The sequence below is a fragment of the Teleopsis dalmanni genome, chromosome 1 (genome assembly GCF_002237135.1).
Source record: "Teleopsis dalmanni isolate 2A chromosome 1, ASM223713v2, whole genome shotgun sequence".
Lineage (NCBI taxonomy): Eukaryota > Metazoa > Arthropoda > Insecta > Diptera > Diopsidae > Teleopsis > Teleopsis dalmanni.
The window spans coordinates 93,426,392-93,444,064 of NC_051846.1; the positions used below are offsets into that span (position 1 = coordinate 93,426,392).

Below are 17,673 nucleotides of genomic sequence, written 5' to 3' on the forward strand. Positions count from 1 at the left end.
AGCATTAGGCTTTTTGTTATTGTACTGCGTAATATTTTCACCTCATTACACAAAATTTTTGAATATTTTTTGAATAATCCAGAAAAATTTATACACAATTTTTCGAGTAACTCTCAGTTTCTTTTCTTTATCTTCTTTGCTGTCAATGTTGGGAGAAGAAAGCAACGTTTTGCAGTGGCCGAGAGATGCAAGTTGTTTCACGGATTTTTTAAATGTTATGAATGCCGCAACAACCTCCTCTGAAGATTCTCTTCCTTTCGTGTCAAGTAGCACTCTAGAAAAAATTTTTCTATAAAAAATTTTTTTAGAAAAACTTCGAAAATTATGTTTGTTTATTAATTTTACGTATGTAAACTACAAATTAAATGAAATAAAATAAATGTAACTTGGTAATAACTAACATAATAAAAAATTCAATGTGCTTAATACTTACGATTTCTCCATTCTTATTATTTCTTCGTTACTTTTCAAGATTTTTCAAATTTTTGAATTCTGTTTGAATTTTTATTTCCTCAATTTTTGACATTTGATTGCACTATTCGTTGGAATTTTCAATGAAGGTTCACAATAGTTCGCTTATTGCGTTGGTAACATTTTTTTTTTTACTGGCCGATGTGGTTGGCATAACTATGCTGGCCGAGGTAGAGAAAATAGTGTTGTTGTTTTGCATACATTGCGGCCAGTATAGGCCTGCATATGCCAACAACTTGCTGTTTTATGCGGTACTTGCGAGCCACCGAATACGCCTAATATTTACTGCCCGTACTTACCAAAGTCCAGCATAAAGAACACAAGTATTCTTTGATTCAGCATTTCCTTTGGTGTCTAGTATTCGTTGAAGAAAGCACTGTTATTTGTTGTTTTTGAATAATTTGTAATTTTTTATAAATCATTGCCTGTTCTTTTATATATGCTACATAACTGCTGTATTTATATTGTGAATAATATCACAAACATTGTATATTAAGTTATTTAAATTTTCTGCGTTTTCCATGATAATTTTTTTTGCATCTAACAATACATAATTTAATGTCATCTGTTTCCAATAAAAATGTAAAGAAAGAAAAGCTCTACAACTAGAAATTTTTGACACATACAAGTTTTTCCCCATTCCTTAAGTAACTTGTGATAATGTAAACGAAAAAAAACTTAATGTTACTAAGTAATTTACTAAGTAACTTACTAAGCAAGTAGTGAAAACGTAGTATTTTACCCAATTTTGTTTTTGCTTTTTTTTAAGCACTACGTGTTTTATTGGAGCATTCATGTCAAAAAAATACACCTATTAAAGAGCTAAGCCAATATATTAAACTTTATAATACTGTAACATTGAATATAAATATATATATATATATATATATATATATATATATATATATATATATATATGTGTGTGTGTATATATAGTAATAATAATATTATAATTACTAGTAATATTTACATTATATATATTATAATATTTACAAAATATTTGTATTAGATTTAATATTAATTTTGACTTGTTTTTAAAGCAATTGAAGCTTATGGAACTATTTATTTTTTGTTGTCGCCATTTTCATTATACAATTTTAATTTTTCTCTTTCAAAAGCAAGTTCTCAACACGTTCCAGGCGCCTAGATATACCTTTATAAAAAAGGTTTTGAGCATTCGTTTGTGTCTTTAGCAGATCTAGTCTTGCCTGATTAGTGGTTGCCTTTTATTATTTTGTAATTTTATTTAAATACCTATATCATTCGCCCACGAATATATTTGAAAAATTAAGAAATATTTGTATACACAGTTTCGGTAAATACAGGAAGACTTTTTTGTTTAAAATATTAGAACAAACACACAAAAGCAAATAAGAAAACAAAAATACAACAACTATTATTCTCAAAATATAATATATTACACTTTAAAGCCGATATATTAAGCAGCTAAGCAAAAAAAAATATTAATGAATCATTACTAAATACTGAATGCAATCATATTAAATTTCTATGTTAAAGTGACTGTTTAAGCAATTCAGCAGCATTTTTTTTATCTAATCGACAAGCTTCTACAGCTCAAACGTAATAGACAAATTTATTTATTGCTGATAGAAAAATTTCTATTGATTTTAAGCATGTAATTTTTAACATTTGATTTGTAAACAAAAACCTATGATTTCCTTAATTCGGAGCACTATGGACATTTTCTAAATAAACTTTATTGAATTTTAAAGAAATTAAGGGAATTTGTCTGTCTGAACATAGCAATAGACAACCCACAATAGGCAGTATAACTCATTTTTTAATTAGTTGATCAATTTTTGAAAACAATACTATTTAGAAGAATGCACTTTACCTGCAAATGTGTATTGCTTAACTTATAATTACAAGATATTTAAATATGACATAAAAAAACATTTAATGTGAAGAAGTCGCTCTGATTTGTGACGACGCAGTGTAATATATATATGAAATTATTTACTTAATTATATTCGTTTTCGTTGAATATGCAAGCAAATCCATAACGATACAAAATGTGCTTAAATACATGGAAAACCTCTGCAGTACGTGTGGAACCTCTCAAAAGCTCAAAAATTAATTAAATCGTGTCGAGTTTAGTTCCACTTTCCTAAAACTTCTCGCAGTTGCAATGGCCATTGTGAACAAGGCAGAATGAAAGATGTGATATCGTTTCGTATTTATATCAAGCGTACATATAGGTTCTTATTAAAAATGGTGTTTACAAGTTCATTGTGACTTAACCTTAAAGCGTTAATTACTTTTGCGTACATATTTTTAGAAATTTTTAGTATAATTTATATTGAAGCATTATATATTGATGTCAAGTTTTAAAATTGTCCCTAAAATAATGTCGGTTGTATAAACATAAAAACATTAAATGAAAGGAGTGTATTCTATAATATAATATAAATACATTTTCGGGACAAATTTGTTGTTTATGAGGTTTTATAACTTCTCTGAAGAAAACAATATTCTAGTTTCACGAAAATATGTTTGAATAATTTACGATCGAATGTGGATTGCAGTTTTTAGATCAAAGTAATTATCATTTGCAAATTGATAGAATATTAAAGGTAAATTTTATGAACGTATGTGTATTCTAAGTTAAAACAAATTTGGTTTTAACGTTTAAAATAAGAGTTAAATGTTATCCTATATGTGGAAAATTGGTCCCATTAGCAATTAATTTTATTGTACTAAGTAAAAAACAATAATATAACGATTCTATGGAAGTATTTTCAAACGACAAATTACTATTTTATATCACATTCCATATTTAAAGTACAATATTATAACTGATACGTAAAGGTTATATGGAATACTAGAACAATTTATAATAAATAATCAGGTAATAGAGTTTAAAATGCGATCAAAATATATTTTTTAAAACTAAATATATTAACAAAATTTTAGAAGAACAGTGTTTGCAGTTCCTAGTGATGGAGTTTTGCAAATTGCTGTGTGAACATTTTCGCATTAAACAGTTTTTCTTGCTTATATTATAAACGAGAGTGTTGAACTTTCGAATATAATTTCATGCGCTTTGTTTTTGTTTTTCCATTTTATCTTTGTGGGAAGGTTTATTTCTGAAAACGGTTATTGGAAAGTTGAGTACACTGCTTTTATATTTGTATATGCACTGCTACAACTTATTTCTACATTACGTAAAATATCTGTGTCAACAAGTGTTTATTCCTCCAGGGATATATATCGTTTGCAGTAGTACCCTCTTTGCCTTTTTTAAACTTCGGTTTCTCTTTATTAAGTTTCTTGTTTTAAAATTTCATACACCATGCATGCATGAAGGATTTGCTACTTTCTTAAGCAGATATCAACAGCTTTTAAAAGTTTAGTTGTTTGGGTTGAAATCCTTTGCTATATCGTGTTTTCGTCCATCCTCGAATTTTTATTGGCTTCAATCTGTTGAACATATTGAGAACCGCCTAATCATACTTTACCCTAAAGTAGTAATCAATATTATAAATCTGACAAAAAAAAAAAAACGTATTTCGAGACCCCAAAAATGTATTAGTTGCAAAATTAGTTATTCATTCTTGTAACATAGAAAGTAATTGTTTAATTAATATATTCAGGATAAAGTTGCAAATTCATCGTATTTATTCATCAACTAGTTAGAATTAATATTTTTAACTGGGGCAGAAAATTAAAATATCTGTATACTTGTATGATTCCTAGCATTACTTGTAAATTAGTGATTCCTAGACATTTAATGTGTTAGTTATATGTATATATGCTTCCATTCAAACTTTCTGCCTTTGATAGTTCCTTCAGAAGGTGCTGAGTATGCTGCGAATTATTTTTCTTTTGGAATAAGACACAGTCAGTATTCGGATTGATCGATATTAATGCGTACGCTGTTCAAGTGTTTGAGAACAAATACAAATAAATTTAATGCAATGATGATTGTATATGTATAACTACAGTGGCTCACAGCTTATTTCGTGCAAGCAATATTTTTGTAGATTTAGTCGTGAAAATCCAAAATTTTGTTCAAAATAAAAAATTTGAAATATGCAACTTTAAAGAATGTTTAGTTTTTATTATAAAACAAAAAAAATTAGCAAAAATATCAATATTCAAGAAGTTAAGTGAACAAAAACAAACATACACCAAATTCTGACCTTACAGCTTATTTCGTGCAATACATTTTTTTTAGAAAATTAATAATTTTTGGCATAAAAAAGTGAATTTTAGTATTTAGTGGGATAGCCCTTTTGTTTAATTACTGCCTCCAACCTTGAATGCATTGAAGTAACTAATTTTTGAGTATATTCCACTGATATTTTTTGCCATTCCAATTTTAAAGCAGCTTTCATACTTTCCTTGCTATAAATGTTATGTTTTCTTATGTTAGTTTCCAGAATATGCCATAAATTTGCTATGACATTAAAGTCAGGCAATTGGGGAGGTGTGTGGACAATTCCCAACAAGCCAAGTCTGCACAAGACCCGACTTGTGCTTCGGATCGATATCCTGGTAGAAACAGAAATTGTTAATTATGCCTAAATATTCGGCACTTTTATGCAAATTTTGCTTTAATATATTAAGATACAGTTCTTTATCCTTTGTTGATTCTATAAATTGTAGATTACCTTCTCCTGCCGCTGATTTACGAACAGAAAATTCGGGTATATATACGTTGTAGGTACCTTATAATTATATATACGGTTGCTGTCAAAATAATAACACCAAAGCAAATTTTTACATTAGCATCGCCAAATTGACACGGACCCGCTAGCCCGTGTCAGTTTCAGAACCTTTCTAATAGTCATAACTGGTTGCTGCCCACGTGTTTTGATTTTGGAACTATAGATTTCTGTGTTTCTAATCATTTTATTCGTACATCCAACAATTTTTCTTATTTCGGTGTAGGTTTTACTGTTAGAATCAGATTTTGAATAATTTTATGTGTTTCATGCAGACAATGTGTACCTTTACCCATTTCTGCTAATTTCATTCAACTAAAAAAATTCAAATTTGTTATATTATGTTTTTTTGTAACATTAACTATTACTTGCACTTTATTTGCAACTAAAATTTTAATTATTAGCGCACTTCTCCTTTTGGTGCTATTATTTTGAACACGTAAGCAAAACTAGATTAGCAAGACAAATAAGCAAGATAAAATGTTGCTTTTTGTTTTTTAAACGAACTAAATAGATAGTTGCTTTAAAATACTTCAGTTTACATGGTGCAATATATAAATGCAAGAAAAAAAAGCAATATAAGAAAATAATTTCGGCATAAGTAGAAGTTGAACATTTGGTGCTATTATTTTGACCGCATCTGTATGTTTCCCAAAAAAGCAAGTCTGCGAACTTGAATCTCGTTCTACTGGTAATAGAGTTGAATCTAATTCTGTTGCTAGAAAAACTAGCACCCCTTCTGGCGATCTCTAAGGACCTGCAGAAACACTACATCTGTTATGTGCGCGGGATGTAATAAACAGTGCGACATTCATGCTTGCATATTTATACTGATTAGATTCTTGCATTCCGAAGACACACTCTCCGCATGCAGACTAGATCCCATCAAAGCCAATTTAACTAAAAAAAGCGTTTCCTGCTGCTGCATTCGCAATAGAACAATTCATATGAAACCAAAATCTGTTCATTTCAATAATTGAAAACCCTCGTGTCATCTTAGACCTTGTTGAAGAATGTTTTCATACCGTGGTTGTGATTTGCACTTCGTTGGGAGTTGCTGTACTGCAAAAGACTAAATCAGTATTTGCTTGAGAAAAACAAAAAATTTTTTAAGATCGACGTAGATGGCCGAAAGAGTAACATTAGCATTGACCGTTTAAAAGCAACTTTCATCTTCAACGATTCTTAGGGCACCGCGAGTGACAACGTTGAACGAGTCATGGAACATAATAATCATTTATGTAAATCTACGCAACAAAGAATATTCCATTATTTCTCTATACAGTGGATTCTTATTATTATTTCATTGGCATAAAGAAGTGAGTTTGTAATTAATCTTGATAATGACACATAATATCTCTGTGTTAGTTGAGAAGGCAGTTACATAACTGGACTCATTCTTTAATCCACTTTTTTCGAAACGTCTTTTATACGTCTTCTAATCTCGTCAAAGGTAACGCCATTCTTTATTTTTTTCGTTCAATTTTAGAAATTCTACTACTTAAATTCAGTTTTCGTTATCGTTGCTGTTCTTTACTAATAGTAAAGGTATTACACATATTGTAAATTTATGTGGTTCTATTTATTTTTTTTTCTGAATTTCAAGAAATCTATAATTTTTTTATATTGTGCAATATATTAACCAAAACCACTAATATTTGGCAATATTCAAAAAAATTCACGACTAAAAAATTAAGTGTTCGAATTTTAAAATTTCCTCGTTATTAGAATCCGTTCAGGTATAAAGTAACTAATGTTTTTGTCAGTTCAGACTCCTACTTTCGTCAATGTATATGGCATTGGCAAATTTGAAACGTTACACTACTTTCTTGTGTAAAAAAATTATAATTTATAATTATAAAAATTACTTTAAAAAATTGTAATAATAACTGAGGCTATTGAAAAGCAGTACTGTAAATATAGATGTTACAGTCATCGTAGTTGACATTAATCAATGAGATTTCAAATATGAAATTAAATGTCAAACATGTAAAGTTAAATAAAAAGTTAGTATGTGAATGAATGACGCAAAGGAAAATATTGTCGTGGTGCACGTGTATATTTCACAATTATATTAAAAAAAAGTATGTTGTGCACGACTAAATTATTCTATATTTGAATATTAACGAAGTAACAATTTAAAGTAAGATAAAACAAAAATTAAAATTTAACAACAAAAGTCAAAGCAAATTCAAATCAAAGTATGTCGAGCCGAAAAGGCGCCAAGCAAAACTGTTGTCGTTTTTTTCCGTTAGTCCATTTTGGTATTTTGCTTTGCATTACTCGAAAATTCGAACTCTGATCAAATTAGAGATGCCAGATGTGCTATAAAGTGCAGTAATTATTTATATCGCTGTTTAAGTTTTTCATAAGCTTCATTGCTTGAATGTTCGCCACAATATGCTAATCTACGGTCCGTCATCAGTTAGAAGATAAATAAATGATAAAGATTCTAGTATAGTTAAAGTTTAGTGTGGGACAGGGATAATTCCTCCATCTACAAAAGAGTAAAAGTGCGCTAACTCAAATCACAACAACAACAACATGTGAATGAAAGATGAAGTGTTCACATGTTTTATTTACTACTCTAACAAATTGGCGACGAGGATAAAAAGAAAAAAGGAAAAATTGAAGAAATGAAACGGTGTTAATGACTGATAATAATTCAAGTGAAAGTGTCACGGTTTCAACAAATTTTATTGTAGGACTGGACTTGGAATCCGGCGAGCAAAACCTCGGTGAGAAAGGTTCGTTATAGTTCGATGAGTGATAGAATTTGGAGACAAATTTTCAAAAATTGACTTATCACAACAGCTTACTTGCAATTGGAAATCAATGCGAATGATCGACACTTGTTTTCATTAAATACTCATAGAGGACTTTACCAACCTACACGATTGATGTTTGGTGTTGCTTGCGCGACAGCCAAGTAGCGACGATTCATGGATAGACTAGTCAACGATATATGGGGTGTATATTGGATTAAATCGGAGTTTTTGGTGGACATAATACAATATTGTGGTTATTGTGGTTGAATAGCAAAATAAAGGCTATTCAAAAGATTAAAAAACCAAAGAGTAAGGACGAGATACGTTCATTTTTGGGGTTAGTAAATTATTATAGAAGATTTATACAAAACTTAAGTAAGATCGTATATCCATTAAATCGGTTGCTTCACAAGAATGCGAAATTTAATATTGAACAATATGAAAAAGTATTTGAAGAAGTAAAAAAACAAATTCAGATGAAGCAGAACGTCCAATACAATTCGCATCGCAAACCTTAAATATAGTACATCTCTTACATTGTTTGAAGTGTGGACGTAAATGTGACACTACAAAACGATTTGGTGTACCGCAAGTTGAATTTTCGTTACAAAAAGGTTGTCTATTTCAAGGTGATCGAGTGTACATTCCAATAAAATTAAGACAACGGGTACTAGAAGAACTTCATACTGCTTATTTCAGAATGGCTAAAATGAAGGCGTTAGCTCGTGCATATTGCTGGTGACCGCAGATGGATGGCGATATTGATCGATTAGTGTCTAACTGTCCAGCATGTGAACTTACAAGGGCTGAAGTATAAAAAGTGGAACCGGTACATTACTGGTTACGACCAAGAAAAGTATTTGAGCGAGTGCATGTGGATTTCGCTGGGGCAATCTGCGGGAAATATGTTTTAATATTGGTAGATGCGTACAGCAAATGAAGTGCATATAACCTGAAGTGCATATAATTCCAAACATTACATCAGAAACTACAATATCTGCGTGCCGTAAAATTTTTGCAACGTTTGGAATCTCAAGGTAGTGGTCTCAGACCATGGAACGCAATTTAACTCTACAGTGTTTCAACACTATTTAAAAAGCAATGGTATAAACAAGGTGCTCGTTATCATCCGCCTACTAACGGGCAAGCAGAGTGATTTGTTCAAACGGTAAAAACGAAACTTAAAGCTGCAAACTGTACAGCAGCAAGTATGCAAGATGATATTTCAAAAATTTTAATGGCTTATCGACGAGTGATTCACCATGCAACTGATAAATCTCCGGCAATGTTTATGTTTGGACGACAAATTCAAACACTGTTAGAATTGTTGTTACCAGCAAATAAAATCAAGAAATGACGTTTTGGTAGGATTTTGATATCAGTAAGCGACTTACATTATGACGTTCAACAGAACTATAACCGAGTGTGGAAAAGGCATACAGATCAATTACGAAGAGTTGGAAGCAACTTGCCAAATTTAACACAAACTTTGTTAGTGGGGGAAAAAAGGGGAAACTCAAGTCAAACCGAATACATACATTTCCGACTTTTGTAAACAAGGAAAACACTTAAATAAACGATACTAAAGTGCCAGTAATCCTGATTCATTTGATCCCGATTTCGAACGAGACTGAAGTGTCAGTAACCCCGATTCTTTCGATCCCGATTCCGAACGAGACTGAAGTGTCAGTAACTCCGATTCCCATAAGACATTCGCAAAGAGTGCGGTGAGGTAAGTGTTACAGCCATCGTAGATGACGTTGGTCAATGAGATGTAAAATATGAAATTAAATGTCAAACATGTAAAGTTAAATAAAAAGTTAGTTGTTGTTGTATATGGGTAAGGTACGTCCACACCTAAACGAACGGTTGCGAACGCGAACTCGAACGAATCGATTTGTAGTGTTTGTTAGCATTCGGAAGGATTTGCGTTGGACAAGAAATTTGTGTAGAGTTTGATCGTTCGTTCGCTTACATTTGCTATGTGATCTGGAGGTCTACTTAACACAATAGAACATGCGCACAATTTTATTGTACATTTGTAGATTGTGGATGATATGCAAATGAATGTTCCTTCATTTGATTTGTTGTTTTGTGCAACAAACGCGATTAGTCGTGTTTGTAATTACATTATATAATTTATTATATAATATGTAAAGTATATAAAGTATAAATATAATAATATATAAAGAAATTAGCAATAACGTGATTATAGCTAGTGCTGCTTTCATAGTTATATCTGAGGGCACCAAAAAAAAGCGTAAATATTAGATGTCAGAGTTTCTGAATAAAATAAATCGTGTATGCACATCGCTTTTCAAAGAACTGGATGTTAAACGCTTTCATAACTTCTGTCGGATGTCTGAAATGCACTTCGATAAGATTTTAAAATTGATATCTTGATTGATTTTAAATACTGAATAGTTTGAGCTTGTGTAAGACAGTAATTTATTAATGATAAAATTGTCTCTTATTAAGTTACTAACTTAAAAGTATAATATTATTTCTTAGAACTTATAAACTCTAAAAATAGTTAATGAATGTGTCCTTGAATAAATAGTTAATATATGTGTCTTCGTTAATGAACTGTAAAAAATACTTAATGACTGACATATGTACATAATTATCTAAAATTTATTAAAATTTGAAAATTTATATATGTTTATTAGAATTTGGTAATGATAAAATGGACAACGAACAACCGCATCAAGAACTGGTAAAATGTGTTCTAGTTGGTGATACTGCAGTTGGAAAAACTCGATTGATATGTGCAAGAGCATGCAATAAGCATGTATCTCTCTCACAATTGCTTTCAACACATGTGCCTACAGTTTGGGCAATTGATCAGTATAGAATTTATAAAGATGTAAGTTTTCTTATAAAACTAAAAATAATGTAATAAATTCAGTTTCAATATTTAACAGGTATTAGAACGTTCGTGGGAAGTAGTGGATGGTGTAAATGTGTCTTTAAGACTTTGGGATACGTTTGGTGATCATGATAAAGATCGACGCTTCGCTTATGGCCGGTTAGTTAATATGTTATAATTTTTATTATAGTTATATATGTTATACTAGTATTGTGTGCGCTACTCTGACCTTGGGTTGTTAACACTCCAAATTTTTTTGAATTTTAATTTGTAACTTTCGTAATAAAAAAATTGTTTTTACTAATTCGCTTTATTTTGATGGTGTGTTACGTTTCGGTCTTAATATAATAGTTATTAGTATATATTTCGTTATTTAAATCTGATTCAAATTATCACAACGCTAGCGCTATGCTTTTTATTTTAAGTATGTTTTTAGTAGAACACAAATTTTATAAATTTATATCAAAAATATTTTATAAATTTTATATCAAAAATATATATAAAAATTTGCTATTGCAAAAATGAAAAATCAATGTAAATTATATAAATTATAAAATTAGAAATTTATATAAATATGAATTATATTCTTGTTGTTGTTGTGAAGACTTCAATCAACGATAGCACATATAATTGTGAACTGATTTACTATATAAAGAGCATGGTAAGGTACTTCGAGTACCGTTCAAATGATATGAAATATATGAAAGTTGGTTTAATAAAACTAATCGAAGTAGGTGTTACAAGAAATATGTTTGTCTATTTACGAAATAAATTCAGTCTCCTCTCTATTAAGCAGGAATCTGTTGGTAAAGCTGTGAAGTTTTCTTTATATTTCGCTCTTGATCAATCAAGTTTCTGATCCATACTAAAAGTTGGATTTTACACAAGCATTGTCAAACGTCCCATTAATATCAACATGCCTTTAAAAAAGAGCTTCCGCGTTTTATATTTTGCCCAATAGGATTTTACAGAATTTACCACATTGGTAAGCATGTTGCGAATATTGTAAAAGGAACTTTGACACAGGTTCTCTTTCTTTCGATATAAGTTGCACCTATTCTTTCCAGATTCTTTAGTACAAATAATACTAATGCAAAGGAAACTTTATCAAGTCAACTATATCTGATTTTGAAATTAATGCTACTTTAACACTTCGCCACTATGTTGGGATGTAACATAGTAAAATGTTAGCTTTAAAGGACTTTTTAATACTAGGATTGGTTAGATCTGAACCCTGTTTGACTTGTTTTACTGTTGCCCCCCAACAGCACACGCCAAATATATCTGTTAGATAGGGACTCACGTTTTGTATTGCATTATTTAAAGTCTCACTATTTATTGTGGTCTTACTTTCACTACCACTATTCGATCTATCTTGGTTCTTGGGAAAGCTCGTGCAGATCTATAGATATTTCAAAAAGACGAACTGGGCTTTCTTGTTGAGGCATCTTATTACTTAGTTTAGACATTGTTAATTGTCGAAGAACGTAATCATCGTTGTAGATTGAACATAGTCAATTCTCGCAAAGATACTCTGTACAAAGATATTACAAAAATTATGAGTGATCAACTACATAACAAATGAAAAGACTATTTAGATAACAACATTTAGAATGGTACATTGTGAACTACCATTAAAATCTAAAACATTATGCAAAGCAACTTTGGCGGCTTTCTGTACCGAATATTTTTGCTAATAGCTTAAAACAACACCATTCTATTTTCCCATGATGATGTATGCTATGTGATCAGACAAGTCAAAGTATCGAAAGCTTTGATGCTTTCAGGATTTCTATCCTTACGTAAAAGTATCTGAAACTGGATTCTATGTACATGACTCACATCACATCTCGCAGTCTCCAGTAGTCAGGGTTTTGTAGCTTTTGATTTTCAAACAGATATAGCCACATATCCACTTAAAACAAGCATATTACAGTTTGAATTGCAACAATACCGCACTGAAGAGATTCAAGCAACCAGCATTTCAACAAAAGATTGGTGTGGCCCAATCACAATAACATCAGTATATTGTCCACCAAAACACGCAACTAACACGGCAACATACATAAAATTCTTTAGAACTCTAGGTAATAGATTTATTGTGGGGGGAGATTTTAATGCTAAACACGTTGAATGGGGCTCTCGGTTTTCAACACCTAAAGGACGGCAGATGCTTGCGGCTATAAGAAGCGAAAATCTTTTAACTATCTCATCTGGAGAGCCAACTTATTGGCCCGCGGATCCAAAAAAAATACAAAATGACACATTCTGTAAATCAAGCTTTGATCTTTCATCAGATCACTCGCCAGTTTTATTACGAATAAAATCGAATATACAACCTAAAGCTTACAAATGTTATCTGCACAACAAATTAACCAACTAGGATGCCTTTAGGCATACACTTAAGTCATTATTTGATGTAAAAATGGCGTTTAAAACAGACGAAGAAATTGAAACCGAACATCTTATAAGGAATATTCAACAATCAGCCTGGAGATCCACGCCTCCAAACATGGAAAAATTCGCTACACCATTATGTAGTACGACTCAAGAACTTATTATAGCCAAAAGAGCAGCGAGAAGGCGCTGGCAACAAACCAAATCCCCAAAAGATAAAAACTTTTCAATGTGCTGATCAAAAATCTAAAAGGACATCTGTAAACAACCAGAAATTTGGAAATACAAAGAAATCTCCAACGACTAGACGCAACTACTTCCATCAACTACTCACTCTGGCAAGCAATCAAAAAAAAGGCATCAACGCACAAACCACCAGTAAAAAATGAACTTGGGCAATGGGCCCGAACAGATATAGAAAAAAGGAAATTAGTTACGGATCATCTGTCTACAGTTTTTATTCCAAACATTAATGAAGCCCCGAATGGTATAACAAGAAATTAGAGAGGTATTACAGCAAACGCACCAACTGGACCTTCCAATACGAAAATTCTCGATTTTCGACATAGAATTCGAAATCGAAAAACTAAAAATTAATATAGCACCCGGCTAACATATGACCTAATTACTTCAAAAATATTAAAGGAGTTACTGGATCAACCAATAGTTCTACTGCGGAACATTTTTAATTCTATCGTAACAAAAAGCTTTATCTCCCCTCAATTCAAGGTGGCTCAAATTAGCATGGTACTTAAACCTGGAAAAATGGCTAAAGATGTTAAGTCATATATACCAATTAGTCTTCTACCGGTTATGTCCAAGTTGTTGGAAAATTTATTCCTTACCAGATTAATGCCCATTGTCAATAGAAGGAGACTAATTCCGGAACATCAATTTGGTTTTAGAAAAAAGCACAGTACAATAGAGCAAGTACAGAGAGTGGTTAATGTTATACACACAGCATTTGACAAAAGGAAGTTCTGCACAGCAGCATTTCTGGACATATCCCAGGTGTTTGATAAAGTTTGGGATAACGGTCTATTGTTTAAGCTTAAAAAGATGCTCCCAACTAATTATTACATTTTCTTAGAATCCTACATGGAATGACGATATTTCTTTGTAAAACAGGGGGAAGAAATTTCAACTTTGCGGCCAATTCAGGCTGGAGTGCCACAAGGCAGTGTCTTGGGACCTGTGTTATACTTACTTTTTACTATCGACTTGCCTACCACCATTGGTATTGACATTGGAACTTTTGCTAATGATACTATGATAATTGCTACACACTTAAATCACCAGTTAGCACCCAACAAACTTCAGCGAGCGCTAGATGACATTTCCTAGTGGCTTAAAACCTAGAGAATAAAAGCAAATGAGTAAGTCTTCACAAATAACTTTTACAATGAGAACGAAAAATTGCCCACCGGTACGCCTTAACAATGTGTTAATCGCTCAATCTACCCAAGCGAAATATTAGGAATACACTTTGATACGAAACTAACTTGGAAGCACCATATTTTTACAAATAGAAAAGCACTTGGCATCAGACTGCGGGACCTCTAAAATTTACAGGTCTCAGTCGAAAATAAGCTTCTTATTTACAAAGCTATACTCAAACCAATCTGGACATATGGCATTGAACTCTGGGGAACTGCTGCATCTTCAAATATTGATATTATCCAACGTTTTCAATCAAAAACCCTTATATTCATCTTAAATGCTCCTAGATATATAACAAATGAATGCATACATCGCGATCTCAACATTCCCGTAGTTAAGGATGTTATAAAAAGCCAAGCCAGTAAACACAAAAACCGTATCATCCCAACCACTTTATGAGCAGAATGATAATAGAAGGCAGAACGCTCACACGCCACTGGAACTTTAATGTGTTCGACTTCAACAGACGGATGTACTACTGAGCACAGTCCCTCACAAAAATTTTAAGTATTTAGTCACTTTTTAAAATTGTTTATTGTCTATTCCGATTTGACAGAGCTCAATATAAGAAAATAAATTTAATAATTTGTTACCGGGCTAATTGGTCAAATTTTAATATAAATAAAAAGACACTAATTTATTATTTAAATTTAAAAATCGTTTATACTTTATTTCCGATATTTCGACTATCTTCGATAGTCATCTTCAGGGAAAACTACACAAAATATAGGATGTTCACATTTTTATAGCGGATTATAAAGAAAAATCATACAATAAATACAATAATAATGATGACAAGAAAAAAAAAAAAAATACTACAATAAAAATACAAAAGAAAAATTAAAATTATAAAAAAAACAAAAAAGCTTTACAAACATCCTGTGTCATTTGTTTATAATATTCCTATAAGCCTGAGCACAGTTGTCCGTATCAGTTTTATAATTAAGTCTTATATTATTGGGCACTTGAAGTATTGAGAGCATTTCTAGAAAGTACCTCTTATTATGGTTCCTTTCTTCATATAAAATTTTTGCCTTATCAAAATCAGGTTCATGTTTATGCTCCATACAATGCACAGCCAATGCTGTATTGGCTTCAGCACCACTTTTATTTTTTAAACTGTGTTTATGTCCAGCCATCCTTGTCCTAAGCTTATTTTTAGTCGTACCTATATATATTTTGTTACATACATTGTACCCGTCACCTTTACAATTCAGCTGGTACACTACATTAAATTTGTCTTTATTATTAATTTTAGTTTTAGTATTGCTATATAATTTAGCTATTGTGTTTGTTGCCTTATGAGTAATTTTATAACGTTCCTTGTCATATATACTAGAATTCATTATTTGGTTTGACAATTTCGGAACATAATCAATGGATTTATATATTTTTTTGTCATTATTATTGTTAGGTTGGAGCTTTTTAAAGGTCTTATTAAGCATCATATTAATAATCCTTTCGGGGAAGTCATTCTTTATTAAAGTATCACGCACTATGTTCTTTTGTTCATTATGGAAAATTTTGTCACTAAGTACTAGAACTCTTCTAATAAAATTGGATGCTGTATTTAAAATCACGTGTTTAGGATGATTGGAATTGTAGTTAATTAATCTTCCTGACGCTGAAGACTTTTTATACCATTGAAAGTGAATTTGGTTATTATGTCTAATTAATTCAACATCTAAATAAGGAAGCCTGTTATTCTTTTCTTCTTCTATGGTGAATTTTAAATTTATGTGAAAAGAATTCAAAATTTGAAGTATTTGAGTTATTTTATTTCTGCGTATTATCGCGAAGATATCATCTACATACTTCGTTAATAATCTTGGTTTTTATTCCTGGTCATCCACACACTTTTCCAATAATTCTTCCATCACGATATCTGCTATAATGGGTGATAACGGTGAGCCCATTGGCATGCCTCTACGTTGTTTATAAATTTTGTTGTCTAGCATGAAGTAATTATTTTCTTTAAGATAGAAATTTAAAATTTCGAAGAAAAGTGATTTAGTAATCTTAGTGAATGTCTTAATTATATTCCACTTCTTTTCCAAAATTTTAATGGCTAGTTCAATCGGTATATTCGGAAATAAGGATACTACATCAAAGGATACCATTATTTCATCATCGAATATATATGAATTACTGACCTTATTTTTGAAATCAATTGAGTCTTTAACATTATAAACCGAATGTATGGTCAGATTTTTTAAAATTGACGCTATATATCGACTAGTGCTGTTCACATTATTCGAAGTTTTTAAAAATTCGAAGTTCTTCGAATATTCGAATATTCGTATTTCAACGAAGTCTTCGAAGTTGGAAAAAACTTCGAAGTTTTTGTGAATTTTTGTTCTCGAAGTCTTCGAAGTTTAAATGTAGTGAAAAACTTCGAAGACTTCGAAGACTTCGTAAGCAAAAGGTGAAGTGAGAGCGCAAAATGCAAACAAACGTGCATCACACAAATTATTTGAGGGATGAAAGCGTTTGCTTTGTTTGTACGGTTTTATGTTTTTTGTTGTTATTCTATGCAGAAAATTAAAAACATGTTTTTTTGTTTTATTTTATTACATAAAATTTATTTTATTATTAAATATGTATTATAATATATATTATTTTTAAATATGTTATTATTAAATATTTTTTATATTAAATAAAAAATTCACATTTTAAATAACTTATATTTATTATTTATATTTAAAAAATCATATTTGAGAAAATTTTTAATATAATATAAAATACATGAAAATTTGATGGAATTTCTTTTATACAATTTTGCTTATACACTAATTTACATTTTATTTAGATACTTCCTTATAATATTATGTATTTCTTTTCCTAGAATAAGGGATTTAAAATTTTTCCATAAACAGTAAAATAACTGTAACTACAACAAAACATTCAAAATTTTATAATGCAAAAATAAATTTGCGCTTGCCTGCGTGATCATCACAGCTCATACAGGTCAAATAATTAGGCATTAATAAGCAAAACTCATTTTTCCATAACTAATTTTCAAGATTTTAATTTGTGATTT

General features: G+C 30.7%; 1 protein-coding gene across 3 annotated transcripts in view; it reads left to right on the forward strand.

Annotated features, from left to right (window-relative positions):
* The first annotated feature begins 2,458 nt into the window (after positions 1-2,458).
* LOC119672891 (rho-related BTB domain-containing protein 1) overlaps positions 2,459-17,673 on the forward strand; it is a 47,751-nt gene continuing 32,536 nt past the window's right edge. For 2 of the 3 annotated variants that reach the window (XM_038084051.1, XM_038084052.1), the window contains exons 1-3: positions 2,463-3,065; positions 10,597-10,793; positions 10,852-10,955. In XM_038084051.1, coding sequence (XP_037939979.1) covers positions 10,614-10,793; positions 10,852-10,955 — 284 coding nt within the window. In that variant the 5' untranslated portion in view covers positions 2,463-3,065; positions 10,597-10,613. Of the gene's footprint in view, positions 3,066-10,596; positions 10,794-10,851; positions 10,956-17,673 lie in introns of all 3 variants that reach the window. The other variant, XM_038084054.1, reaches the window with a different exon arrangement.